Consider the following 25,908-nt stretch of genomic DNA (forward strand, 5'->3'; position numbering starts at 1 on the left):
TCTGGACACCTGCTCATGCAGGTGCCTCCGTCTCCAGCTGTTCCTTGGTCAAGAGAAAAGAACTGGCTGGGAGAACGTGTGGCATATGGAACTGCTGTGCTCTGTCCTTCCTATCCCGCCAGGCCCCCCCTTTGCCAGCACCGGGTGCAAAGGGATGAGGGGGGATATTCGGGCTCTGTGATACAGGCTCCTGCACAACACACACACACACACACACACACACACACACACACCCCAGAACTGTGTTGAGCCAGGGCCTGGGACTCACACGCAAAACATAGACACTGTGCCAAAGACAGAGGGCATAGGCTTAGGGATTGGAGCTGGGTTCAGGTGACTCTGGGAGAAAAAAAAAAGAAAACGTAGGTGTATGGTTACTGGTATGGGTTTTACCCAGATTAAAATCCAAAACTTCTCTGAAGCTCCAAAGTCTTGCCAAAAAGAGGCCTCGTGACATTTGAGCCTGTGCATTGTAAGAGCTAAGTTTGTGTGTAGCCGTGCCAATGTTTACCCCAAGACATGTTAAACCTATAGACGTCACACATCACTGTATGACCACACAGAACATGTATCTGCTTTTGCCCATGTGACCTCATGTATCTGAAAGGCTAAGACATTGTACAAGACAGTGACCCAGTATCATTTGGGGAGTAACTATGTGGCTGTAACATGCATCCAGTGATAGCCTTGGTGAGTCCATGCTTCCAGCTTTCCTAGAGCCTGAGGGTTGAGTAGGGGTGCAGACCTCATTGTGTAAACTCCCTGGGTGTTGGGGCCCTCAACTGCTGTCTCTCCTATTTTTATGTCCACTGCCAGCTCCCCCCCCCCCCCGACTCTCACCCTGTCCTTTTTCCCTCACTTTGGGGAAGAGGGCCATGGATCCTAAGCCATAAAATAAATTTTATTCCAAAATAACAAAATAAATAATCTACTGTACACAATCTGAAAAGAAAGACACGCTAAGTGTTCGACAGGTGCTGCAGTCCTGCCGGCTGAGGAGACTCAGGGTCCAACCCAGGCCTCTAAGGGGCTGGTAGAGGGAACTGCGGGGCAGCCTCACACAGTTCGAGAGAGAGGACTGCTGGGGGGTAGGGGTGATGAGAACGGGGCGGGCGAACTGCAGCACTTGTTAAATTAAAGAAACAAACTAGAAGCACAAAAAATGAGGATGGGGGAGGGAGACCCAGTTTTCCCAAGCCCCCAGTCTCAGAGCAAACGGTTCCATTTAAGCTGCTAGGCCTTCCCGGGGAAGTTCTTCTCTTCCAAGCAGAGTAGTTCAGCCGCTCACACCACTGCTGGCCACCTGGAGAATGGGTGTGTGTGGTATGAGAGAAAGGAGAGCCCCAGCAGGCTGGAGGCAAAGTCCACGCCCCTGAGCCGGGTGAGGGCACACCTTGCACCCTTGAGTCCTCTGGCTAGGCCCCTGTTTGTTATTGCTTGAAGCCCCATAGTCCTGTGCCCATGGAGCGGATGGGAGGCAGAGGGCAGCAGAAGGATCCTTCTAGGGTAGTGCCGAGTGCAAGGATGGAGAATGTGGGGGGTCTTAAGTGAGCCAGAAGTCTGGGTCCTGGGTCTGAGACTCCCCCACTTTCACTGCCTGCTGGCTTCTGCCTCCACTTTGACGCTGCTCCTGCGACCCTCCACCAGAGCAGGATGAGGTCCTGGGGCAGGACAGCGATCCAGCAACCCTTCCTCGAATTCTGTAGGAAAGAGGTGTAGGTTGGTTAGAACACTGGGTTGGAGGCTGAGAAGCTTGTTATGAGGCCAGGCACAGAAAAATGCGAAGACAGCTCCACTTATTGAATTACTGCCTCCTGCCCACTGCGTGTATGGGGGTTCCATACCCAAGGGTATGCAGCTCCCCCTCCTATTTTGGTTGTGTGTAGCTCTCTGTCTCTGTGTGTCTCTCTTTCCCTGTCTCGCCCGCCTCTGCTCTGCTGGAATTTCTGGTTCTGTCAGGAGCTGCGGGGGCGGCTTGGCTCTGACCTCTCCCTCTCCCCCTTCCCAGGCCCAGCCACCCCCACTCACCTCGGGCCCCCTCCCAGGGCTCGCCCTCCCTATAAGAGCTCCCCGAGTTTTTGGTAGCCAAATCAGGGGAAACACAGGAAGCTAGACTCCCAGTTCCTCCCTCAAGAGAAGCACCCCCTTCAGTCCCCGCCCCCACTTTCCACCCACGCACAGTTTAAAAATACCAAGCCAGGGTTGGTGGCTTTGCCTGCGGCGTCACTCTCAGCCCAGCGGCTGCCCGGCCCTCTGCCGGGCCCACTCCTTTCCTATGCACACACAAAGTGCCCAGCTTTGGGCTCCTTGGCTTCCAAACTGGGGAACCCTATCCCTACAACTCCCAGCGACTCCGCCCCCTCCCTTCATTAGATAGTTCTATGCAGGCCTCTCTTACTGCTGACTCTCCGGCTCACCTTCACCCCTCATTCTGTTCTCTGCTCCTTGGTCAAAGATCCCCACATGGATCAGACCCTCCCAATTGGAAACAACCCAGTAGTAGCTTGCCCCTGCTCAAAGTCTGGCTAGCTGGAGCTCCTCCTACTGTTCTGACAGCAGTATCCCTCCTTCCTCCCTCTGATCCTAGAAAATGAGGACCCACTTGGGGGCCTGAGGAGCTGGGGTGTTTAGGGACAGCACTGCTGGCTGCCTCACCTGCGAGAGGCGGCTTCGCAGGCACACAGGGGCTGAGGCGGCCCACACGATCATGGGAGACGAGGCGGGCGAGCCGCAGCCCCTCATCCATCAGTGTCTGCTGCAAGATGTGGCGGCTCCATAGCCCATGCGCTGGCAATGCCAGGGGCAGGTCAGCAGGGGGCGGCGTCAGCCTTGGGCACGACCCCACAGCTGTGGGCATGGGCACTGGTCAGGTCAGGGGCTGCCGCCAACAATACCCACCCTCAGCCGACAGTCATTCCCACAGGTTCTTCTGTCCCCATCCAGCCGGGCCTCCCAACCCTGTTCCAGGCAGTTGACTCCTGGCTCATTCCTGCAACCCACCCACCCGCTTCCACCTCCTCCCAAAGCAGACCAAGGTACTCTAATGCACACTCACCCTGCAAGTGACCATCTAGGCTCTCCCCAGACAGACTGGCGCTGTCCTCCTCGAGGCTGGGGCGGTATGGGGGTGCATAGGGCTCAGGGCCTGGAGGAGGCTGCTGGATTTCAGTATGACTCTGTTCTCCAACCTGTGGATGCCCACAATTTGGGAAATGAGGACCCAGCAAGGCAGTGATTGGGGCAGGCTGTCCTTCCCTACCCTCAAAACTATACCTCTTGTTTCAGTTTCTTCAGTGGTGGACCTCCCAATTCTTCAGAGTGAAGCCTGCAGAAACCAAACCAAACCAAAACAACAACAACAAAAAAAAAACCCAAAACAAAACAAAAAAACAGAGAATAAGGAGAATGGAGGTAAGAAGGGCCCCGCAATGCACAGGGTGTACAATCCAGCCAGGAACATGCATTACTTAAAGGCTGCAGGAAGAAGTTGGTTGGACAGGAGTTGGAAGTCCAATCATTCTCGTGGGGGGTTGGGAGCAGAGAGCAAGCCTCAGACAAGTCTAAGTTGAGCTGGCAAGGGGAAGACACGCAGGTGGGTGGCAAACAGGCCTGGAGCTGCCTGAGTTGCAAGTTGGGAGAGCCAAGTCCTTGGCAGGATTCCAACCTTGGGGAAGGAAGGGGGTCTCACCTGGATCCCTTCAAGGAAGAAAGATAGGTGCTCTCTCGGGCTACTTGGCGGGACAGTGAGAAAAGTTCTACCCTTCGAAGTAAAAGGGTGTTGTCCCTCATGCAGAACTGGGCAGCAGCCTCATTGATGGTCAACTGTGGCAAGAGGACAATCAGTGTGAGTTCTTGGTTCTCCTACTGCTTTTCCCCTTCACCACCAAGGGAGGCCCATCCAAAGAATGCCTGCTTTAAATAATACCCAGGACTTAACTGCCTGAACTTAGAGACTGTCCCTCCCAAGGCCTCCTGTTCCTGGCATGTGAGCAGCACAGGGTTTCGTTGCCATTATTCTTCCCTTAGGTTGAGGGAAGTGAGGCAGCAGCTGGGGTTGGGTATGTGTGGGTGTGTGGAAGGAACTGGGGTGGTCAAGGGGACAGTGATACAGAGGTGGAGGATTCTGAGGCAAGTGAACTGAGCCCAGGAGTGAAGGGCAGTCCTGAAGACCCAGGTACTCACCTCGTGCAAGCTAAGCTGTTTGCCCTCACGCCGTTTGGAATCCAAGCGGCCATAGATGATGCTATATTTTCGGATCTCCTCTTCTTTCTGGCTGTCGTTATCATCCATCTCAAAGATGTGCCCCACACTCCGTGCCAGCTTCTTATTCAGCTTCAACAGGGATGTGATCTCTCCAGTGTCACCCCTGGGGAAACTCCGGAAGATCCTCTCCACACTCTCTACCACCATTCGCACCATCTCTGGTTCCAGGCGGTCTGGACCACCCCCTGTGCCACCTGCAGCCACCCCCCCAGCCCCAGTCCCCTCAGGGACTCCTCCCCCTGCAGGGGGGGAGAAAGGGGGAGACCCGGCCTCCTCTTCTCCTCCTGCTCCAACATCAGATTCTGGAGTGCTCTGGCCTGGCCAGATCCGGGGATCCCCTGCACCAGGTCCTCCAGGAAGTGGTGATAGCTTCTCTCCAAGTTCAAGGGGACTCTTGGGGCTAAAGCTTCGAGCACTGCCCGCCTTTTCTCCTGGGCTGCCATGCCCATTGCTCATGCTCCCTTTCCGGGTACCAGCTGTCTCAGAGATCTTGAAAAGTGGGATGCTGGAGACAGGCACAGCAGGCACTGGTTGGCTGAAGAGCCCTGGGTTGGTGGCCCATTCTCTCAGAGCCTTCTGTAGACGTCGGACATGGAGTGGTTTGGTGGCCATGCCCACAAGTGCCATGATTTCCAGGAACTCCTCCTCGCCCGCCTCACACAGCTGCTGTACATCATCCCCTCCCTGCTGGATGAAGGTCTCGTAGTAAGAAAGAAGGTTGGCACGCTGCAGGACCCGGTACAGCTGCAGCTCACCCAGTGTTCGAGGCAGTGCCATGGTTGAGGCACTTGCCCTGAGAAGGAAGGGCAGGAGACAGGCGGTGAGTACAAGTGTCCTGCTGGGTACCAACCAACCCACACTAACAGTTGTCCTCTTTCCTGCCCAGTGCCCAAGGTTGAGAATGGAGCATTGCTCAGTGGCACAAACATCCCATATTAAAGTTAACTTAGAATACTAGGGGCTACTGCTGGCCACTTCACTCCTTGCCCAGGTAGCTGGGAGGGAGGGGTGTGGCCTCTTCCTTGGCCTTTAGGGAACCTGGTAGACCCTTGCTCATGTCCTTAGGTTCCAGGGTTTAAAAGCACTCTTCCTAGAATCTGTCCGAACTTTCTAGGCTGCCCAGTACCCTTCCAGTTACCCCCTCTCCTTTGATTGGTCCTTCTCTTCTGGGAAAGGGGGAGGGAAGCCTTGATTGTTCTGCTCTGGGGCCGTTCTTCCCACACACTCCCACAGGAGCAGCGTCTGTAGGCGAAAACTGCCTGGGGGCTCCCGCCTACTCTCTTCTCCTTGTTTTCCATCCTTATCTTCAAAAGGGAGTGCGAGAGAGACTGAAGGCCTCTTGAGGAAGGGGCTGCATGCGGGGGCTACCCCTCCTCATTCAGTGAATGGTCATTTCATGACAAGGGAGGCCTGAAGCACACCCCCTTCAGGCCCACAGATGCTTAACTCAAAGGAACCACCTTCTCCCAGACCTAGGGGTGGTGCGCTGCCGGCTAATGACACACTAAGACAGCTAAGCTCCCCCACCCCTCACTGTTGACAGATCAAGCTCTGGAGCTCTCCCTGGCGCTGGGGGACAGTCTTTGTAGGGCCTCACGTACCAGGTTATGCCCACTGAGTAAACCTGGAATGGAAAATGAGGCAGTACTCTATCGTAACCAGGCTCATTGGGTCTTTGTTTGCTCCCAGGATCCCCCAATTCGAATACTCACCCCCCCTTTTCTATCAGTCTCCACCTCCCACCTCCCGATTCTCCACGTCCTCTTTTCGACCCCCACCCCCTAGACCCCCATTCGGGAGTCCAACTCCACCCATCTCCACTCCCTGCCACCTCCTTTTGCCCACTAACTTGACTCTGGGTTGTGGGGTCCGGCGGGTGTTATCCGCTCTGCCAGGTGGCTGCTCCGCTGTGGGAGAGGGCGCTCTGTGCATGGACGGCCAGAGATCACCCGTGCCTCCCGTCTCGGTGCCCGGCGCCTGCTGCGCGCTGCTCTTTGCCTGGAGCGCGCGCGGCCCGGGTCCACCGCTGTCCTGGCTCCGTCCCTCCCTCCACGTCTTCTCTCTCGGAGCCTCCGCGCCTCTGTCTGTGCCTCTGCCCCCACCTCCCCGGCTGAGCTTGCCGCCTCTCCGCGCCTCCTCCCCCGCAGGACGCACAGGGAGCGAGGCCCCGCGCTGCGCTGGCTGCCGGGCTGGCGGGAGGAGGGCGTGGGCAGAACCGGGGGCTGGGACCGGAGGCGGTGGGTGGGAGCCCAGGCCTGAGCCTCCGAGAGGCTGCTGCGGAGACTGAGAGGAGGAGACTTGGGGGAAGGTGGGGGGAAGGTGTGGAGCAGGAGGCGGAGGCGGGGACTCAAGAATCGGGCTCCGAGTTGGGGACTGAGGTGACCGAGGCCGAGCTATGGAGGGGGGAGCTTGGGGACCCAACGGGCGGGGCAGGTCGCTCCTTGCCGCCCACGCCGGATGCACAGCCGGCCCTCTCTGCGCCCACGTACCCACGTGAGCGCCCCGCCGGCTACATTCCTACTCCCTGCACCACTCCTACTCCTGTGAGCCGAGAGCGCAGTTTCACAACCACGCACAAGTATACAAAGACACGCGCACGTACGTGCACACGCGTCTAAACAACGACGCGGACGCCCGTTGGCCGCACTCTGGCCGCGCCATGCCGTTAGTTTGAATGTTAGAAGTGATGGGAAAAAAGTTGGAGAGGGGTCCGGGTGTTCGGTTCCTCCTGCTCCGCTCCCGGAGGATGTACCCTTAGGGTAAACTTGTTAGCGCGGGGCTGCGCAGGAATCCCTTCGGTGTTTCAACACCGTTCTCTGGCCTAAAGGTTGTAATATGAAGAGGCGGCTCTCAGAAACCCTGGTCGTAAGTTATACTAGAATCTACTACTTACATGAGCGTTGGTTAGGCACGTCGGGGTTTGGTAGGTAGGACAGGGATGGGGTTACCATGCTTTTTTATTTTCTGATGGTCAGGCCTTACTGCTTGGATTGGACGGCAAAGCCAGGAAAAGGTGGCTGCCTTCTCTGAGGTCATGAATTATTGGATCTCTCTGGACAGTGTAGTGGAAGCTTGGCAAGAGGCTAAGAGTAGTCTACGTGACTGCCCACCACGGAGGACCGCCTTCAAGGAGCCCAACCCCCTCGGTTTCTTCTAGCCCCATCTGGTTCCCATTACACGCCCACGGCTAGGAGGGTTGGGGGGGGTATTGGGCACGTGGGGGTTGTGTAGGCCTTTGGGGAGAGAGGGTGGGGGTGGAAAGCGTGGCGGACTGGCCAGAGGGAGGAAACGTCCCTCTAGTTAGAAACCTCGGCTCCGCCCCTTTGCTCCGCACTTGAGAGTGGCTTGCCCCAGCACGGCGTGGGTAGTGTGGGTCTGGGCGGGTTCTACATTCCAGATTCATTCCAGACTGACGATGGGGGATCTCTCGGTTTCCCGAAGAGGGATGGGTACTTTATCAAGGAGGAATGATTTCAATAGGTCAGGTTTTTGTCTTCCGTCCAAAAATACTAGGGATGTAGGAAGGCGCAGGGTCCTTCTCCCGAACCCCTTTGCTATATGGAGGGCGCGACTAGACGGCCTTTCCTTCCATGTATGCAACGCCCCTCCCCCACTCCCCAGTCCGGTTATTTTGGAGTCTGGGCTGCCAGGCGCTGGCCCCGGGTTTCCTCGTGCCCCCGCCCTCCCCCTGCCCACGCTCCCCGTGACGCACATCCTTCGCCCACACTGCCTTTGCTCCAGGCGCCCCCCTCCCTCCCACAGGTCCCTTTGGGGTGGCGCTAAGTCTTGGGGTCTGGAGAGAGAGAGGGCAGCTAGTGCAGCGGCAAGGGGTGGGGAAGCTTGGGGCGTGAAGCCGGGGAGCCGGAACTTACTGTGCCTTGGTCGGGGTCCAAGAAAGAAGACGATGGAGGGAGTCGCCGAATCTAAGGCCTTGGCTCCGATGTTTGGGACCAGGGTGGAGGGAGAGGAGATAGATCTCGCTGAGACACTTGTCCCAGTCCCTTGGTGGGTCAGAATGGGTCCCGATGGGAACCTGAGTGTGAGAGTGAAACTACTGAGTATCATTTGTAGTTTTGTTTCCCTAGACTTGCCAGGAGATTTAAGTAGAGAGTGTGTGTGGAAACTGTTAATTGTAGAGTGCTAGTCAGGTTGAAGACTATTGACAATATTTCTAGTTTGTGTGTTTGTTTCTTTATATCTACTTTTGTATCTATGTGTCTGTAGATTGTATCCGAGTCTTTGTGTGTATATTTTAAAATACATTCATTTTTTAAAAAAATAGGAAAAGCAACATTGACTTGTCAGGCCCCACCAAAGGCCCAGAGCGCCCCCGCAGCCCGCAGCCAGAGCAGCTGAGATGTCTGTTCTTCGCTTTCCTCCCACGGCTACCACCCCCACACACCCGCCTACTCTCTTCCGCTGAGAACAAGGAATTTCCAGCCTTTAGCAAAGGCTGTGTGTGTGTGTGTGTGCGTGTGTGCTCACACAGACAGGTGTGTGTTGGGGGTTGGCAAAAGGGGAGTGGGACTTTTTTTTCCATTTCATTTTCTGCCGGGTTCCACTGCGGGAATTCGCAAGACCATATCCTTACCCCCCCCCCCCCCACTCCAGTCATCTCAAAGCTCAAAGGCAGAACACAGCCAAGTGATGTCATTTAACCAAAGTTTTAAGATTCCCTTTATTGTCCACAGCGGTCTGTTCTAGGAAGGGAAACAGTATCTCAAGTCGTAGTTCCTAAGCCGGTGGCGGAGACTGAAGAGAGGGGAGAAAGTGGGTGGGTGAGGAGTGAGCAGCATGCTGCCTGCCTGCCTGCCGGGATTGTCTTCCCAGGCACGTGGAGATTTTCATCTAGCAGATTTCTCCTCTCACTCCCCACCCCCCACGCTGTCACCTCACCCTGCCAAAAGAAACCCACTCAACAAGGTTTGGCTGGACTTCACCTTTCTCAGACCATGCTCCTTTATGGACCCCCATGCCCCATCCCCACCTCCCAGGCAGAATGAGTGACACTGTTTTCTATGTCCTTTAAATAGTACATTTTTTCGTGTGTATGTGTTCTTTAGTGTATGTGCAGGAGTGTAGGTGCCCACTCAGCTGGTGCATGGGTGCTGGGAACTAAACCTAAGTCCTCTACAGGAGTAGTGGGTGCTCTTAACCCCCGAGCCATCTCTTCAGCCTACCCTGCCGCTTAAAAATAACTGTTTTATGTGGACTGAGTGTGTACAACAGCTCATTGAGGTCATAAAAGGCATCGTCTCGTCTGGAACTGGAGTTGCAGATTATTGGGAGCTGCCGTGTGGGTGGTGGGAACTCAGTTCAGACCTGCAAAAAGCAGCTCTGCTTTAGCTGCTGACCCATCACTCCAGGCCCTGCCCCCCCAGTATGCTTTTGAGGTAGGGTCTCTCTCTGCAGTCCTGGCTGCTCTGGATCTCACTGTGTAGCCAGCCCTAGCTGGCCTGGAAATAACTTCACCTCTCCAAAGTAAACTACATCTATAAGGAACTCGCCAATTGGTAGAAGAAACAACCATATAATCAACACACAGTGAGTAGCAGGAGACAGAGAAAAGGTGAGAAGTGTAGTCTTTTGTGAGAACTCTGACCAGCAATGATACCCTCCCACACCGAGACTGCCTGCTTAAAATGATTACTTTTTGTATGTGTGCTCTTTCTGCATGTACACCTGCATGCCAGAAGAGGGCATCAGACCCCGTTAGAGATGGTTGTGAGCCACCATGTGGCTGCTGGGAATTGAACTCAGGACCCCTGGAAGAGCAGTCAGTGTTCTTAACTGCTGAGCCATCTCTCCAGCCCACACTGCCTGTTTAAAGGACTGGGATAGACAAGCATCTGGTATGGGTAAGGAAGCGTAGGGCTTGATGAATGAATAGAAATTTTCTAGGAAGTCAGGAAGTTGAGTAAAGAGAGACAAGATTTGCTTGCTTGGAGGTATGAAACAAAGCCAAATTCTTCAGAAGCTATAAGTTAATGTTCACTGAGGGTGGGGGCTGTTAGAAATGAAGATGTGTGTAAGTCCAATACACTAAATTTGTACGGATATCTGTGCCACCTGTGTACAATGCCCAATGAAACCGGAAGAGAGTGTTTGGACCCCCCCCCATCCCAGATTGGAGTTGTGAGCCCTTTTGCCCTTTGTGGGCGCTGGGAAATAACTCAAGTCTTCTGGAAGAGGTAGTAGTGTTTTTAACTGCAGAGTCATCTCCAGCCCCTACTTTAACTTACATTTTTATTGCTTTTAGTTTTTGAGACAGGGTTGTATGTAGCCCAGACTAACCTTGAACATGCCTCTAGCTATCTCTATTTCCAGCACTGAGATCATAGACCTGTGTCACTCTGCCTGAGTGTCCCCTAGTTTTATAAAATACACTTGAAGGTGCACCAAAAAACCCAAATCATATGCAGTAAATGTAAAGCCTCTTTGTCAAGCCAGGCATGGTGGTGGTATACACATTTAATCCCAGACTGGGGTGGCAGATGCAGGCAGATCTCTCTGAGTTTGATGCCTGCCTGATGTAGAGTGAGTTCTAGGTCAGCCAGTACTGTCTCTGGGTGGGGGAGTAAAGTTTGTTTGTCAAATTGCTATTAATTTTTAAAAGTAAGGCTGGAGAGATGGCTTCATAATTAAGAACACTTCCTGCCTTTTAGGAGTTCAGTTCTCAGCACTCACACCAGACACCTGTAACACCAGCACCTGAGACCAGACACCTGTAACACCAGCACCTGAGACCAGACACCTGTAACACCAGCACCTGAGACTAGACACCTGTAACACCAGCACCTGAGAGTCTGATACCACCTTCTGGCATCTGTGGGCACCTGCTCTCGAATTCCATACCCACATACCCACACACTCACATACTCACATACATGTATTAGAAAAATAAAACAAAAAATTCTGTTTAGCAAGGTATGATGGTATATGCCTTTAATCCCAGAATTTGGGAGGCATAAAAGATTGGAGTTCTGTGAGTTTGAGGCAACTCAGGCCTACATAGGGAGTCACACCAGCCAGGGCTGCATAGTGAGACTTTATGGAAAAAAGAAAAACAAGCCAAAAACAACAGAATGTTTCTAAATATACTTTGTTTCTGAAATTTTCTCTAATAGATGTGTATCAAATATTAATCAGCACCAAACTTTGAATAGCATTGTAGTTATTTTTTAAATTAATTTATGTGTATGGATTGTATGGATGTTATACTTTCATGTTGTCTATGTACTACATGTGTGTAATGCCTGTAGAGGCCAGAAGAGGGCGCTGGATCCCCTGGGACTGGTGTCACCACAGTTGTGAGCTGCTGTGTGGTTGCTGGGACTCTGGAAGATCAGCCAGTGCTCTTAACTAATCAGCCATCTCTCCAGCTGTAGTTGTTCATTTTTAAAAAATATTCTTATTTTTTTTAAAGATTTATTCATTTATTATATATAAGAACACTGTAGCTGTCTTCAGACACACCAGAAGGCGGCATCGGACCCCATTACAGATGGTTGTGAGTCACCATGTGGTTGCTGGGAATTGAACTCAGGACCTCTGGAAGAGCAGTCAGTGCTCTTAACTGCTGAGCCATCTTTCCAGCCCTTAAAAAATATTATTTAACATGAAAATATAAAATATTTAATAATTTTAATTTAATATCTGCATGTACAGCTGCAGGCCAGAAGAGGGTATAAGATCTCTTTACAGATGGTTGTGAGCCACCATGTGGTTGCTGGGATTTGAACTCAGGATCTCTGGAAGAGCAGTCAGTGCTCTTAACCACTGGGCCATCTCTCCAGCCCCTTTCTGTTTTTTTTTTTTTTTTTTTAAATGTGTGGGTGTTTTGTTTACATGTATGTCTGTATATGACATGTGTGCAGTGCCTATAGAGGCCAGAAGAGGGTGTAGTATCCCCTGGGACTAGAGTTCCATATGGTTGTGAGCCATCATATGGATGCTAGGAGTCTTCCTGGATCTTCTAGGACAGCCATCTTCCATCTCTCCAGTCCCTTTGGTTGTTTCTTCACAGCTGTTTGGAGGTACATCCAGTAGGACCATGAAGACTCAAAATGGAGTAGAAGGGATAGACCTGCAATTAGGAGAGGGAAGGACTGTGTTCCGAGAGCACCAGGGCAGTGACAAGATGTCTCCCAGGAACCTCCAGAACCTGTGTAAATGTGGAAGGAGAGAATGGAGTTCATGACTCTGTCCATTTGCCTGAGTCATGCACGTGGGTCAGTGAGAAGAGTCACTGCTTGTAAGCCTGAAGACCTAAGTTTCAACCTGGTGACTCACATGAGGTTGCATGTAAGCCCCGACCTAAGTAAATTTCAAGAAGTGATGAAAAATTCAAAAAATTTGGGAGATAGCTTGAAAGAAAACAAAAGCCTTTCCCACAAGAAAGGGATGGCAAGGGGCTAGGTGGAGCAGGGGCAAGTGGAGAAAAGGACAGACTTGGAACATAGACTGTAGAAGTAGTGGGATTCAGTCACTGATTGGTTCAGTTACCTTTGAAGGCTTCAATCCTTTTGCAGTTAACTTCATGAGGTAATGGCTTCACAGTTCCTACATCCAAAATCTTACATGATTTCCCCCCTCCCCCATAACTTACTTGGTAATAAAACCTAGTTCTGGGGCCTGGGATATAGCTTCTTGGTAGACCACTTGCCTCATTTGTAGGAGGCTGCCTTTTTTTTTTCCCCAAACAAAAGAGACAAAACCCACCAAACCAGGCCCATCTAATCTGACCAGAGTCGTCATCTTCCATTCATCCCCTCTCGGGCTTGCCAACACCTATTACAGGAATACTTCTTTTGTAATTCTGTGCCACCTTAGATGGCCATGTGGTTGCTCTCCCTTTTCTTTGGAATTTTTTCAAGACCCGGTTTTCCTGTGTGGCCCTGACTGTCCTGGAACTTATTATGTAGGCCAGACTGGTCTTGAACTCAGAGATCTGCCTGCCTCTGTCCCCTGAGTGCTGGGATGAGAGCTGTGTGCTGCCACTGCCTGGGGTTGCTCTTTTATATAGTGAATATGTGACATGTTATCCTAAATTAAAAAAAAAAAAACAAAAATCCTGGAACATATTCACCACCACACTTCTCATGAGTTACTCACCAGCTGTGGCCTGAGTTCTTTTGATTATTTGCATAAATCAGATCCACCTGCAGATAATGAATATTCATTGTGGCCTGTGCTGTGCAAAACACTGAAGGTTTCTTGAGATGTTCTGAACAGTATCCTCAGTCTTAAAAGAGAGACATGGACTTCTTTACTTGCTCTCCTGAGATGACAGCACTCTTTGGGAAGATGAAAGTGTGCTGTGTTTAGAGATACCTAGTCTCATCATAGCAGTGGCAAGTGGTCAGTGATCTGCTGTAGTTAGTTCCCAAGCCCAAAATAGTTCACCTGTTTTTGACTTTGGTGAGAACAAAAGAGAAAGCCTAGCTGGCGGTGAGAATGGAAAGGCCTGGCCTAGTATGGTGGCACGTGCCTGCAATCCCAGGACATATAAAATAAAACAGCAGAATCAGGATGAAGAGATGGCGGGGTTGGGGATTTGGCTCAGTGGTAGAGCGCTTGCCTAGCAAGCGCAAGGCCCTGGGTTCGGTCCCCAGCTCCGAAAAAAAGAATAGGAAAAAAAAAAAAAAGAGATGCTTGGTGGTTGGGAGGATTTGTTGCTATTGCAAAGAGCCTAGGTTTGGTTTTGTGTGCCATACGATAGTTAATGTCTGTGACTTCAGTTCCAGCATATCCACAGACCTTTTCTGACCTTTATAGGCATCACACGCATGTGGTACACAAACATACATGCAGGCAGAACATCCAAACATGTTAAATAGAAATAAATCTAAAAACCAACCAACCAACCAACCAACCAACCAACAACCAACCAACAACCAACCAACCAACCAACAACCAACCAACAACCAACCAACCAACCAACAACCACGGCAAAAACAGAGAGAAACAGGAAGAATGGGAGGGAGGGAGGGCCTGAAAGGAAAGTGAGGTGTGCCACGGTGGCCACACATGCCTGCCTTCCCAGCATTTGTCAGGCAGAGTCAGAAGGGTCACAGAAACTCTGATGCCAGCTATGTCTGTTCAAGCTCCAGGATAGCCAGGGTGATATAGCCAGACCCTATCTAAAAGCATGCACATCTATGTATATCACATGCATTTACACATATTTATGAACACAAGAGCATCGCTAGAATTTAGTTTCTTTTAAAAAAGACTTATTTAATGTATATGAGTACACTGTAGCCATCTTCAGACACACCAGAAGAGGGCATCAGATCCCATTACTGATGGTTGTGAGCCACCATGTGGTTGCTGGGATTTGAACTGGAAGAGCAGTCAGTGCTCTTAACCACTGAGCCATCTCTCCAGCCCTAGAATTTAGCTTTGACTTCCTGGAACACTGAAAAGATGGTAGGACTTTCCATGTATCTGCATCATCTCCTATTCTCTTCCACTGATATATAGGGCTCACTTGCCAATCTTCGCATGTATTACTCATACGTTAGGAAAAAAAGCTTAAGGTTTTATTCTACTTTATTTTTTTAATTTTCAGTTGTGTCCTGACACGTGTGCCTATGAATGTAGTACTTTTGGAGGCTAGAGGATGTTGGAATCCCTGGAGTTACAGCAGGTAGTGAGCCACCAGAAGTGGGTGCTGGGAAGAAACTCTGTCCTGTGCTAGAGCAGCACCCACTCTTCTCTGGGGCCAGCTCTGCAGCCTGTATTTACAGTTTCTGTCCAGTTAGTGAGCTCAGATCTAAAGTTTTCCAGTGCAAGAGGCTCCTCTCCACTATATGACTTGACATTTGCAGGTCAGGCAGAGAATGTGCACAGTACTTGTAGAGACGGAAGCAGATCCGAAGATGGGCAGGGGGGAAGTGACTCATGCTTGTAATCTCAGTTGTTCTTTCGGGCTTTCCTTTTTCTTCCTGTTCCAAGATCCATAATGTTGTATTACATGTGGTTCATGTCTACATATGCTCTCTCGTCTGGGGTAGTCTGTCAGTCTTCCCTTGTTTCACATTAACACGAGCTTTTGTTTTGAGGTCAGCTCTCCATGTGTAGTGCAAGTTAATCTTGTGATCCTCTGACCTGAGCATTCTGAATGCTGGGGTGAACAGATATGGACCACCATGCCTCCTGTTAACTTTGACATTAAGGTTTTTACATTAATTGATCCATTGTTTGTGGGGTACTGTGTGCCACAGAATCAGTTTGGAGGTCCTGTGGGAGCCAAAGATTTTTTCCTACCCTGTAGGTTCTCGAGAATGGAGCTCAAGGCTCGAGTGATAAGCTTCTTTACACACTGAGCCATCTCAGTAGGTCATCTATATGTGTGTTGTGTATGTATAAATGAGTGTATATATGTACACATGTGTCTACACACAAGTGTGTGTGTATGTGAACACACACAGGTTCTCAGGATTCAAACTCTGTAATCCTGGCTACACTTCAATTCTCAGGAAGCTTTCAGCCTCAACTTCCCAAGTGATGGGATTATAAGCACAGTCACCTCTTCCCTGCCCACTTTCAGATCCTCTTTTTCGAGGTGCTTCAATTTCTGCAAGTGCTATACACACAGGGCCTGGACCGCAAATGTTATGTCACATACTGGGAAGCACCTAAGCCTCATAAAGAACTTAGATTTGAGCTCAGAACCCCTTCTGCGTTTCCTTTGTCTCTTTTAGCCTGGGCTTCTTTTCAAATGAGAGGATAAACTCTGTCTTATCACTTGTTTCATTTTAAAATCAAAAGTCCCCGTGACTTGTGCTTTATTCCTGTGGTGTTGGGGATTGAAACCAGGGACTTGTGTTTACTTCAGCTACATCTCCAGTCCCCCCCCCCCAAAAAAAGGGGAAACTAAAACCAAATATATATATATATATATATATATATATATATATATATATATATATATATATATGTCTTGTTTTCTGTTTGTTTTGCTTTGTAGTGCCGGGAATCGAAGTCGGAGCCTCGCACATGCTTAACGTGTTCTACTACTGAGGTACAATCTGAGCTCTACATTTTCAAACGTTGTTTATGTCTACAAAACCTTGACAACGCTCAATATTCCTGTACTTACGCTGAAACCTTTCAGAACTTTGGAGACAGGCTGTCAATCATTTTACCTTTAAAAACGGTCACGAGAGAACCTTATTCGTGAAGAAAGAGTTGCCACTGGCTTGCATGTAATAAAAAAAACCGAGGGAGAAAGGAAAGAAAAAACTAGAAGAAACTCGACGATGGATGGAAACACGCAGTCCAGGAGGCCTCGCCCATTCTGATTTCCTATTGGGTAAGCGTTCCATCAATCTCACTTGTAATTAAACCGCGGACGGAAGCAGGTTGGGTAAAGGGCGGGCTCTTCCTGTCCTCACTGCCAGGGTTGCGGTTGTTAGGAGGTGTGGCTCCTGGGGGCGCGGGAGGGCGGAGCGCGCGAGGCCCCGCCTGCTCCACTGGGGTGTGGGGGCGGGTCTCGCAGCTGATTGGCTGCTGACGCTGCCTGTTCGGAGACAGTTGCTGAGGAGGGGCACGCGAGGAGGAGGCGGTGTGAGGCTACCATGGCGGGAGGAATCAAAGTGGCGGTGTGGTCGGCGGTTGGTCCGGGGCCCGGGTGCTGCGGGGCCGGGGGCGGCGGAGCCGCGTGGCTGCTCTTGGTCGTCGCCGGCTGCGTGGTCGGCTGCTCAGGTACCACTGGGGCAGCGGCTGCCCAGGGGCCGGGCGCGAGGGCGTTAAATTTGGAAAAGTGGGTTCATCCCGAGGGTGCGGTCCGTTACTCGGAGCATCGCGGGACGCTGAGGGAGACGCTCCAGGGGCAGTGACGGTCCGTACTAACGGGTCCGGGGCTGCGCTCTGGAGAGCCCAGGTCGGGCGGAGGCCTGAACCTTCCCAGGAAGGGAGGCCTGGACTCGGGGGAAAACCATTTAGGGACTGCGTGGTGCTGCTACGGCCCTTAAATTTCTGGGTTAAAACGGATTACTGGGTTTCACCCTGAAACATGACATGAGAAAGTAAACGCCCCACTCATTCAGTTTACTAAAAACACCTCACGAATAGATCTGTCTTGATACAGTGGAGTAGAGTTCATCTGAATGTTTTCCAAGACAGGGTTTTCTCTGTGTAGCCCTGGCTATTCTGGGGCTCACACTGTAGACCAGGCCGGCCTCGAATTAAGAGATCCGCCTGCCCCTGCCTCCTGAGTGCTGGGATTAAAGGAGTGTGCCACCACCGCCCTCTTGTTAAGACCCTTCTCCCAATGAGCTCTGGAGAACACACCCGGAATCATTCTAGTAGAGAGACCATCAGCTTTGAGCAGGACATCCTTCCTAAGTTTATTCATTCTTCCAAGCACATTCATGTTGTACCTCCTGCTGGACAAACAACTCCCGACTGGGTACAAAACTTACTTTGTGTTCCCGTCCAGGAAAAATAAAAAGTTTATAAGAAATATGTTTTTTCCCCCTTGTTAAATTAGTGGACAGGAAAATAAGTGATATTTGTAAACTTCCACTGGGGGGAGTAGCAACTCCAGAGAGTAAAGACAGCCAGGTTTTAGATTCGAAGACATCCACAATCACACTGCCCCCTTCTGTTCTTGCCGGCCTGTCACTTGCTCTCACTGTGGCTTTAAGAAAGCCTAACACTCATAGATATATTGTTCAAAAGGGACTGAAAACTTCCTTTTGGGAAGAGAGTGTACGTTCAGGAAAGATTTCTTTTCCAGATCCAGGGCCTAACAGCCTGGAACAGGATTTGGAATTAATCCTATTACCTGAACAAACTTTTAAAATGGAGCCTTGGGTTGCGAAGAAATAAGAAACTATTAAGCACAATCAGCAGTTTCTTTCTTTGAGATTTCTTTTACAGGCTACTGGGGATTGAAATGTAAAGCAAAAAGCCAGGCATAGTGGCACAGGACTCTACTCCCAGTACTTGGGAGACCAAGGGAGATGGATCTCTCTAATTCGAGGACAGCCTGGTCTACATAGTGAGTTCCAGGGCAACTGGAGCTTCATGGTTCCAGAAACAAACAAATAATAAGTAAAAAAGCAACCAGAGGCACACTTTTCTGCTTCCCTCCCTCCTCTTATTGAGACAGGGTCTTGCCATGTTGTTCAGGCTGCTATGAAATTCACTGTGTAACTCTGGCCCACCTGTAACTCAAGAGCCTCCTGCCTTGTCCTCCAGACTGCTGGGGTTACAAGCATCATCAAAGGTTCCAAAGTTTCTTTTAGGAGGAGAGGCTCAGGGTCTTCCTAATTTGAAGAAGAGTCATCTCCAGGGACAAGTTAGAATGCTGACCTGGTTACATGAGTGTCAGCTGTGAAGAGCAATCTTGTAGCACTCTAAAAGCCAGGTTCTCAGATAGTGGAATTTTATTCAAAGGTTGGTTACTTGTCACTGGAAGTTTTAGAAACATTAATTCTAAAAATAATGTGTGTTTTAGACTATTTAGCAATTATTAATAGTTAAGTATAACTAATTAAGTATTAATAGTTAAGTAGGTGAGCTGGTGAGATGAGTCAGTGGTTAAGAGCACACTGAGTCTCTTCCAGAGGTCCTGAGTTCAATTCCCAGCAACCATGTGGTGGCTCACAATCATCTGTAATGGGATCTGATGCCCTCTTCTAGTGTGTCTGAAGACAGCTACAGTGTACTCATATATAATAAGTAAATAAATCTTTAAGAAAAAGTAGGCAAAACCCTTGCAGTTTAGTGTGTGTGTGTGTGTGTGTGTGTGTGTGTGTGTGTGTGTGTGCGCGCGCGCGTGTGCACATTTAGGAGGGGTTATGTGCACATGTGTGCAAATAAAGGCCAAAGGTTGATATCTGATGTCTGTTTCAGCCCCTATCTACCCTATTTTTGAGACAGGCTCCTCTAGTGGACCTAGAACTTAAGAGATTTGACTAGATTGCTGGCCAGCAGTCTCCTTGACTCCTGTCTCTTCCCCCAGGGTTGGGGTTGTAGGTCAGCGACACTCTGCCTCAGTTTTATGTGAGTGCTAGGCTTCTGAACTCAGGCCCTTTTGTTTGCAAAGCAGATACTTGACATACTAGAGGCATCGTCCCAGCCCCAACTTTAAATTTTGAGAGTGTGTGTCCTTTGTTCATGGCTTACTGTATTATTTAATTTGTTGAGCTGCTGGGCTTTTATAGCCCATGTTAGCCCTTTGTATCAGAGAATGTCTTAATTCTTGATCCTCTTGTCTGTACCTCCCACGTGCTGGGATTATAAGCATTTACGTCCATATGCCACCATGGCAAGAGATTTTCAGGCCAGTGAGATGGTTCTGTGGGTAAAGAAGACTTGCCACACAAATCTGGTGACCTGAGTTGGATTCATGAAACTATAATTGGAGATTGGCTCCCCAGAGTTGCCAGGGTGGGCAGACAGACACATGAACACATAACACACATACATACATACACATATATGTACCCATATGTACATATATACACACATATATAATAAAGTAAATAAGATAAAGAGATCTGTAAGAATTGATTTTTTTATTTTGTAGGATAAGTTTTAAATATATTTTTTATTTTACTAATTATTATTATTAGCTGAGCTGAGAATTGAACTTAGGGCCTCAAACACTCAGTGTAATCTTTAAGTTTAGAGGCTTCTTGAGTAACTGGATTGCTCTTGACAGAAATGAGTTGAGGGTATTTAAGAGTTAGAAGGGCTGGGGTTGGGGCCCTGGGTTCGGTCCCCAGCTCCGGAAAAAAAAAAAAAAAGTTGGAAGGGCCTAGAGAGTGTGGGTCTGAGTGTGCATTGCTCCTGGAGAGGACCTGAGTTTTGATTCCCAGCACCCACATCAGGTGGCTCACAGACACACAGTCCACCTCCTCTGAAGGCTAAAGTATCCACACACTGATAGACAGACACATAGATACACAATTAAAAGCAAATCTTTCCACAGATCACCCTCCCTAGGCTGAACCAGCAGTATGTTTGGCATCAGTGCATTGCCAACCATGTATGTGGCTGGCCAAGGTGCTGATTTCAGTTGGAGGTTACTACCTGAAAAAGCTTGAAATTCTTTTCCATGAATGGTATAGAATTAAGGAAAAGAAAACTAGGTTGGTTGCTTTGTTTTTTGTTTTTTTGAGACTTTTTTTTTTTTTTTTTTTGTCTCATTCTGGCTGCCCTAGAACTAGCTTTGTAGACCAGGCTGCCCTCGAATTTAAAGATCTGCCTGCCTCTGCCTCCACCTCCTTAGTGCTAAGATTAAAGGCACGTGCCAACACTGCCTGACTCAGAAAACTAGACTTTAAATAATGTTAATAGTGGAGCTATTTCTTTAAAAATGTATATTTTAAAAAATTAATTTTGAACTTCCACTTTATTGGGAGTAAGAATACAGCTTTTCAGTGGTTCCCGCTGCTGCTTCCTGAGTGAATGTCAGTTACCATGCCATCCATCCTCAGTGAATCACACAGTGTTTTCAAGTTTTGCATAAACCTAATTCCATCTGTTTTTATCTTATAAGGTAGGATTTGCTGTATAACTCAAGCTGGTTTCACATTCATTGTGCAAGCCTTAGGACTTACTTTGATGATTTTTCTTAGTTTCTCAAGAACTAGGATGACAACCATGCACCACCATGCTCAACATAATGGGGTGTGTGTGTGTGTGTGTGTGTGTGTGTGTGTGTGTGTGTGTGTAGGTGTCCTTAGAGGATGGTGGATCCCCTGGGGCTGGAGTTAAAAGTAACTGTGAGCTGCTCCACATGGTGGTAGGAATTGAACTCAAATCCTCTGGAGGAGCAGTAAGCAGTCTTAACCACTGAGTCATCTCTTCAGCTGCTCAACAGGAATTAAAAAAAAAAAAAAGATTCTTTTTTTTCTTTTAGAAGGAATCTTTTAGAGGAAATTCTGATTACTATAGGATTGAACCCTGTAGTGAGAAACAGGCACCCTAATCTGACCTAACGCTGTTTTTATTAGCCCACAGGGTTAGGTCTCACTGTGGCATTCACTCTCCAGTGAGAGGAGTTGTTCGTTCTCCTCCTCCACCTGCCCCTGCTCTTTGCACTGTGTGTGGACCTTAGCCTCTCCATTTTGATGGCATATGTAAGACCTGCTTTTTTAAAATTGAGATTTACTGTGCAAATGCTATTTGGTGGATTTTAGTATTTTCACAGTATTGTGCCAGTATTGTGACTGCTAGTCTTCTGTTCCTGCCTTCTCTCCATCCCGTCCCTGCACTCGCTCAATCCATTTCTTGTCATGGCATTCACTCCTTCCAGACATTGTATGTAAATTGATCTGTCATTTTCTTCTTGTGGCCATTTTTCTTTTGTGTGGCTTCTTTCACACAATGTAACATTTTTAAAGTTCATCCATTTTTATAGCAGGTGTCAATATTTCTTTCTTTTTTTTTTTTTCTTTTTTTCAGAGCTGGGGACCGAACCCAGGGCCTTGAGCTTGCTAGGCAAGTGCTCTACCACTGAGCTAAATCCCCAACCCCAATATTTCATTTTTTTAATTTAAAAACTTTTATTATATTTTATTCATGTGAATATTCTGTTACCATGTATTGTGCACCCTGTGCATGCCAAGTGCCTATAGATGCCAGAAGAGGGCCTTTGATTCCCTGGGACTGGAGTTAGATGATACTTAGGGAATTGAACCTGGGTCCTCTAACAGCAGCCAATGCTTGTAACTGCTGAGCCATCTCTCCCGCTCTACTGCTGCGGTTTCTTTCGAGCTGCGTAGTCCATTGTGGGAATGTAGCACATTTTGTTTACCTGCTCATTAGTTGAGCAACACTGGCCTTTTCATTCTTTGGTGGTTATGCAGGAAACTGTATGACAGGTTTTTATACACATTCATGTGCATATTTTTGTGTGAACACATTCTCAAATATCTGGAACCGTACAAGGAACTATTAAACTATAATATTTTCCAGAAAACAGTTCTATCATTTTACGTACCTGCCAACAGTACATGGAGTGGGTGGGGGTGGTTCCTAATTTCTCCATATTCCCAACCAACATTTGTTACTGAGTTTCTTTCTTTTTCTTTTTTTTTAAGATTTATGTATTTATTTTATATGAGTACACTGTTGCTCTTTTCAGACACTAGAAGAGGGCATCAGATCCCATTACAGATGGTTGTGAGCCACCAAGTTAAACTCAGGACCTCTGGAAGAGCAGTCAGTGCTTTTTGATCGCTGAGCCATCTCTCCAGTCCCATTACTGAATTTCTTAAAAAGAATCTAAAATTTATTTATATTGTGTATGTGTTGTGTGTATACACCAAAGGTGTATGGAGAGGACAGTTTACGGTTGGCTTTCATCTTCCATCACATGGGTCCTGAAGATCAAGTGCAGCTTGTCCCATACAGCAGCAGTCACTCTTGTCTGCTGACCCACCTCTGGCCCTAAGCTTTTTTATTTATTTTTTAGACAGGGACTCACTCTGCAGTCCTGGCTAGCCTGAAACTGACTGTGTAGTACAGTCTAGCCTCCAACTCACAGGGATCTACTTTCTCCCTTCTGTGTGCTGTGATTAACTGTGTCAGCCACTATGCCCAGCTGCAAGCATTTGTTTGACAGTAGCCATTCTAGTAGGTGTGAAGTAGTGTTTTATTTGTGGCTTTGATTTCTATTTCTTTAGTGATTTGAGCCCCCCATTGTCATGAACATTTATTTATGTTTGTATTTTCTTTTTTTTTAAAAGATTTATTCATTTATTATATATAAGTACACTGTAGCTGACTTCAGATACACCAGAAGAGGGCATCGGATCTCTTTACAGATGGTTGTGAGCCACCATGTGGTTTCTGGGATTTGAACTCAGGACCTCTGGAAGAGCAGTCAGGTGCTCTTAACCGCTGAGCCATCTCTCCAGCCCATGTTTGTATTTTCTTTGGAGAAATATCTATTCACATCGTTTGTTTGTTTAAAGAACTGGGTTAGGCCTGGGTATGGTGGCATATAATTTTAATCCATGGGACACAGAGACAGGAGATTCTGGGATTCAAGGTCATCTTCAGCTGTATAGGCAGTTTGAGGCCAGTGTGACGACACTGGATGGAAGGGGGTGAGGAGAAGGAAGGACTATTGTTGTCATAGTTGTGTACCTGTACCAGCCACTGGAAAACATTTCCTCCTGTCTCCTGAGGTAGTCTTTTTATGTTCTTTGTGTTATTTGCATTATTGGTCTCTCTCTGTAAGTTTTATGTATGTGTGGGCACAAATACATGTGTGGGCACATGTATGTGTGGGCGTCTGTGGAGAATAGAGGGCAACCTCAAGTGTCATCCTTAGGAACATTGTCCCTCTCCTTGAGTCAGGGTCTTTCATTGGCCTGAACTCATCAGCTAGGCTAAAGTGACTGGCTAGGGAGCCTCTTCCTAAGTACCAAAGGGTACTTCCTGTTGTCTCTCTCCCCTGAGCTGAGATTATGATGTACAACACTAATATTTTTCCATGGGTTCTAGGATCTAATTCAGATCCGTGAGCTTGCAAGGCAAGAAGTGCTTGCTTTACTGACTCAGCCTTGTCTCCCATGCCATCTCCTTCCTTTCCTCTGTTCTGGTGCTGGTAGCAATGGTTTCACATTTCCTGAAGTCTGCTTTAGGGATTTCTTCTTGACTTCTGTATATTTTAGGATCCAACCTAAGAAACCATTGTCTAACCCAAGGCCATGGAGAGTTATACCCATGTGTTTTTTTTTTTTTTTTTTGGTTCTTTTTTTTCGGAGCTGGGGACCGAACCCAGGGCCTTGGGCTTCCTAGGTAAGCGCTCTACCACTGAGCTAAATCCCCAGCCCCTATACCCATGTGTTTTATATTTTGCTCAGACTTATGCTTACGGTTAAATATAAATTTATAAAGTTAGTCTTAGTCTGACGATGGGGATGTCTCTCAGTGATAGAGTGCTTGCCTGGCATGTACAAAGAAAGCCCTGAGTTGGATCCTTACCACAACAACCAACCAACCAAACAATACCAAACGGCAACAACAAAAAGGTCTTAGTTTCACTTTAAAATCATTTTAGCTGGCAAGGTGGCTCAGTGGTTCGAGGTGCTTGCTCATCCAGTCTCACAACCTGAATCGAATACCTAAGATTCATGTGGTGGAAGAAAAGAACTGACTCCTGAAAGTTGTCCTCAGGCCTCCACAGTCAAACTGTGCAGGCTCCCCACCGAAGTAAATTAAAAGTAAGATGGGCATTGATGCTTTCAGGTTTGGTTTGGTTTTGGTTTTTTTGAGATAGGGTTTCTCTGTGTAGCCTTGGCTGACCTGAAACTCACTCTGTAGACCAGACTGGCCTCAAGCTTACAGAAATGGGCCTGCTTCTTCCTTGTGAGTGCTGGGATTAAAGGTGTGTACCACTGTGCACAGCTCAGTAATGTTTTTTGTTTGGATAACTTTGACTTGGATTTAGTTGAGGATGTTTTTCCTTTCTATTTTTTTGGGGAGGGAAAGGGAAGGATACAGGATTTCTTTGTGTAACAGCCCTGGCTGTCCTGGGACTCAAACTCAATCTGTAGATCAGGCTAGCTCAGACAGATCTGCCTGTCTTTGCCTCTCAATTGTTGAGATTAAAGGTGTGTGCCACCACGCCTGCCTGAGGACTAAGGATTTCTTATTTAAATCTATATCCCTTACACTAAAAAACCACACTGATAATTAAATTTGTGCTTACTATTATTCAGAAGTTCTGCGTGGGGTTTTAAAGATGGCTTAGACGGTAAGGGTGCCTGCTGTCAAGTCTGATGGTCAGAGGTAGACAACGGAAGGAGAGTCAAGGTGCCTCTGATCTGCACATGTGCACACCCACACCTCACTCATCCCAACAAAAAATAGATGTAAAAATCTCTGCCTAATATAGAAATTCAATGAAGAAAGAGAAGTTTTGGGTTTAATCTCTCTCTCTTTTTTAAAAGATTTATTTATTTAACGTATATGACACTGTCACTATCTTCGGACAACCAGAAGAGAGGATCAGATCTCATTACAGATGGCTATGAGCCACCATGTGGTTGCTGGGAATTGAACTCAGGACCTCTGGAAGAGCAGTCAGTGCTCTTAACCGCTGAGCCATCTCTCCAGCCCCGGGTTTAATCTCTTAATACCACAAAGAAAAACATTATTCAAATGTTTGTGTCAAAGAAAGTAGGTTGGGTGGGAAGATATAGGGAGTGATTTCTTGTAAAACCTTTTTTTTTTTAAAGATTTATTTATTTTATGTATGTGAGTACACTGTTGCTGTCTTCAAACACACCAGAAGGGGGCATCAGATCCCATTACAGATGGTTGTGAGCCACCATGTGGTTGCTGGGGTTTGAACTCAGAACCTCTGGAAGAGCAGTCAGTGCTCTTAACCACTGAGCCATTTCACCAGCCCCTAAGAAGTAGCTTTTACTATTTATTTTGTGTTAATGTAATGTTAACTATTTGTAATAGTTAAATAATTAAAGGTTGAGACTGTAACCCAGTGACAAAGTGTATGTTTAGCATGTTTGATATCCTGTAGTCCTAAGCAAGCACACATGTGAGCAAGTGTGTGCACACATGCAAATTAGAGATAAAACTGCCACCTTCTCTCATTTCAGTTTTTCTGTTTGTTTTGTTCTTTGTTTGGTTCATATTTTTAAGCATATT

At 48.1% G+C, this 25,908-nt stretch overlaps 2 protein-coding genes and 1 long non-coding RNA gene across 8 annotated transcripts in view; 1 reads left to right on the top strand and 2 right to left on the bottom strand.

Moving 5' to 3' along the window:
• Nucleotides 1-11: 11 nt before the first annotated feature.
• Nucleotides 12-6,405, bottom strand: Nab2 (Ngfi-A binding protein 2). 2 transcript variants are annotated; one of them, NM_001134874.1, is given in 7 exon segments: nt 12-1,700; nt 2,656-2,847; nt 3,056-3,188; nt 3,274-3,325; nt 3,689-3,822; nt 4,183-5,056; nt 6,113-6,405. In NM_001134874.1, coding segments are annotated over 7 exon segments (1,578 nt in total). In that variant the 5' UTR covers nt 6,196-6,405; the 3' UTR covers nt 12-1,590.
• Nucleotides 6,406-6,865: 460 nt separating this feature from the next.
• Nucleotides 6,866-25,908, top strand: part of Nemp1 (nuclear envelope integral membrane protein 1) — a 34,336-nt gene continuing 15,293 nt past the window's right edge. Inside the window, exons 1-4 of one of the 5 annotated variants that reach the window (XM_087558983.1) lie at nt 8,049-9,832; nt 14,837-14,914; nt 16,238-16,291; nt 16,385-16,582. In XM_087558983.1, coding sequence (XP_087415109.1) covers nt 16,534-16,582 — 49 coding nt within the window. In that variant the 5' untranslated portion in view covers nt 8,049-9,832; nt 14,837-14,914; nt 16,238-16,291; nt 16,385-16,533. Of the gene's footprint in view, nt 7,129-8,048; nt 9,833-14,836; nt 14,915-16,237; nt 16,583-16,801; nt 16,975-25,908 lie in introns of those variants that run through there. The other 4 variants (XM_087558984.1, XR_015624373.1, XR_015624372.1 and 1 more) reach the window with 4 other exon arrangements.
• Nucleotides 11,883-16,552, bottom strand: LOC134479888 (uncharacterized). The gene is made up of 2 exons (XR_015625439.1): nt 16,416-16,552; nt 11,883-12,349 (listed from the first exon to the last, which is right to left on the bottom strand). It is a non-coding gene; the product is annotated as an uncharacterized LOC134479888 (long non-coding RNA).

This window comes from Rattus norvegicus, chromosome 7, assembly GCF_021556685.1.
Source record: "Rattus norvegicus strain SHRSP/BbbUtx chromosome 7, alternate assembly SHRSP_T2T, whole genome shotgun sequence".
In the NCBI taxonomy this organism is placed as follows: domain Eukaryota; kingdom Metazoa; phylum Chordata; class Mammalia; order Rodentia; family Muridae; genus Rattus; species Rattus norvegicus.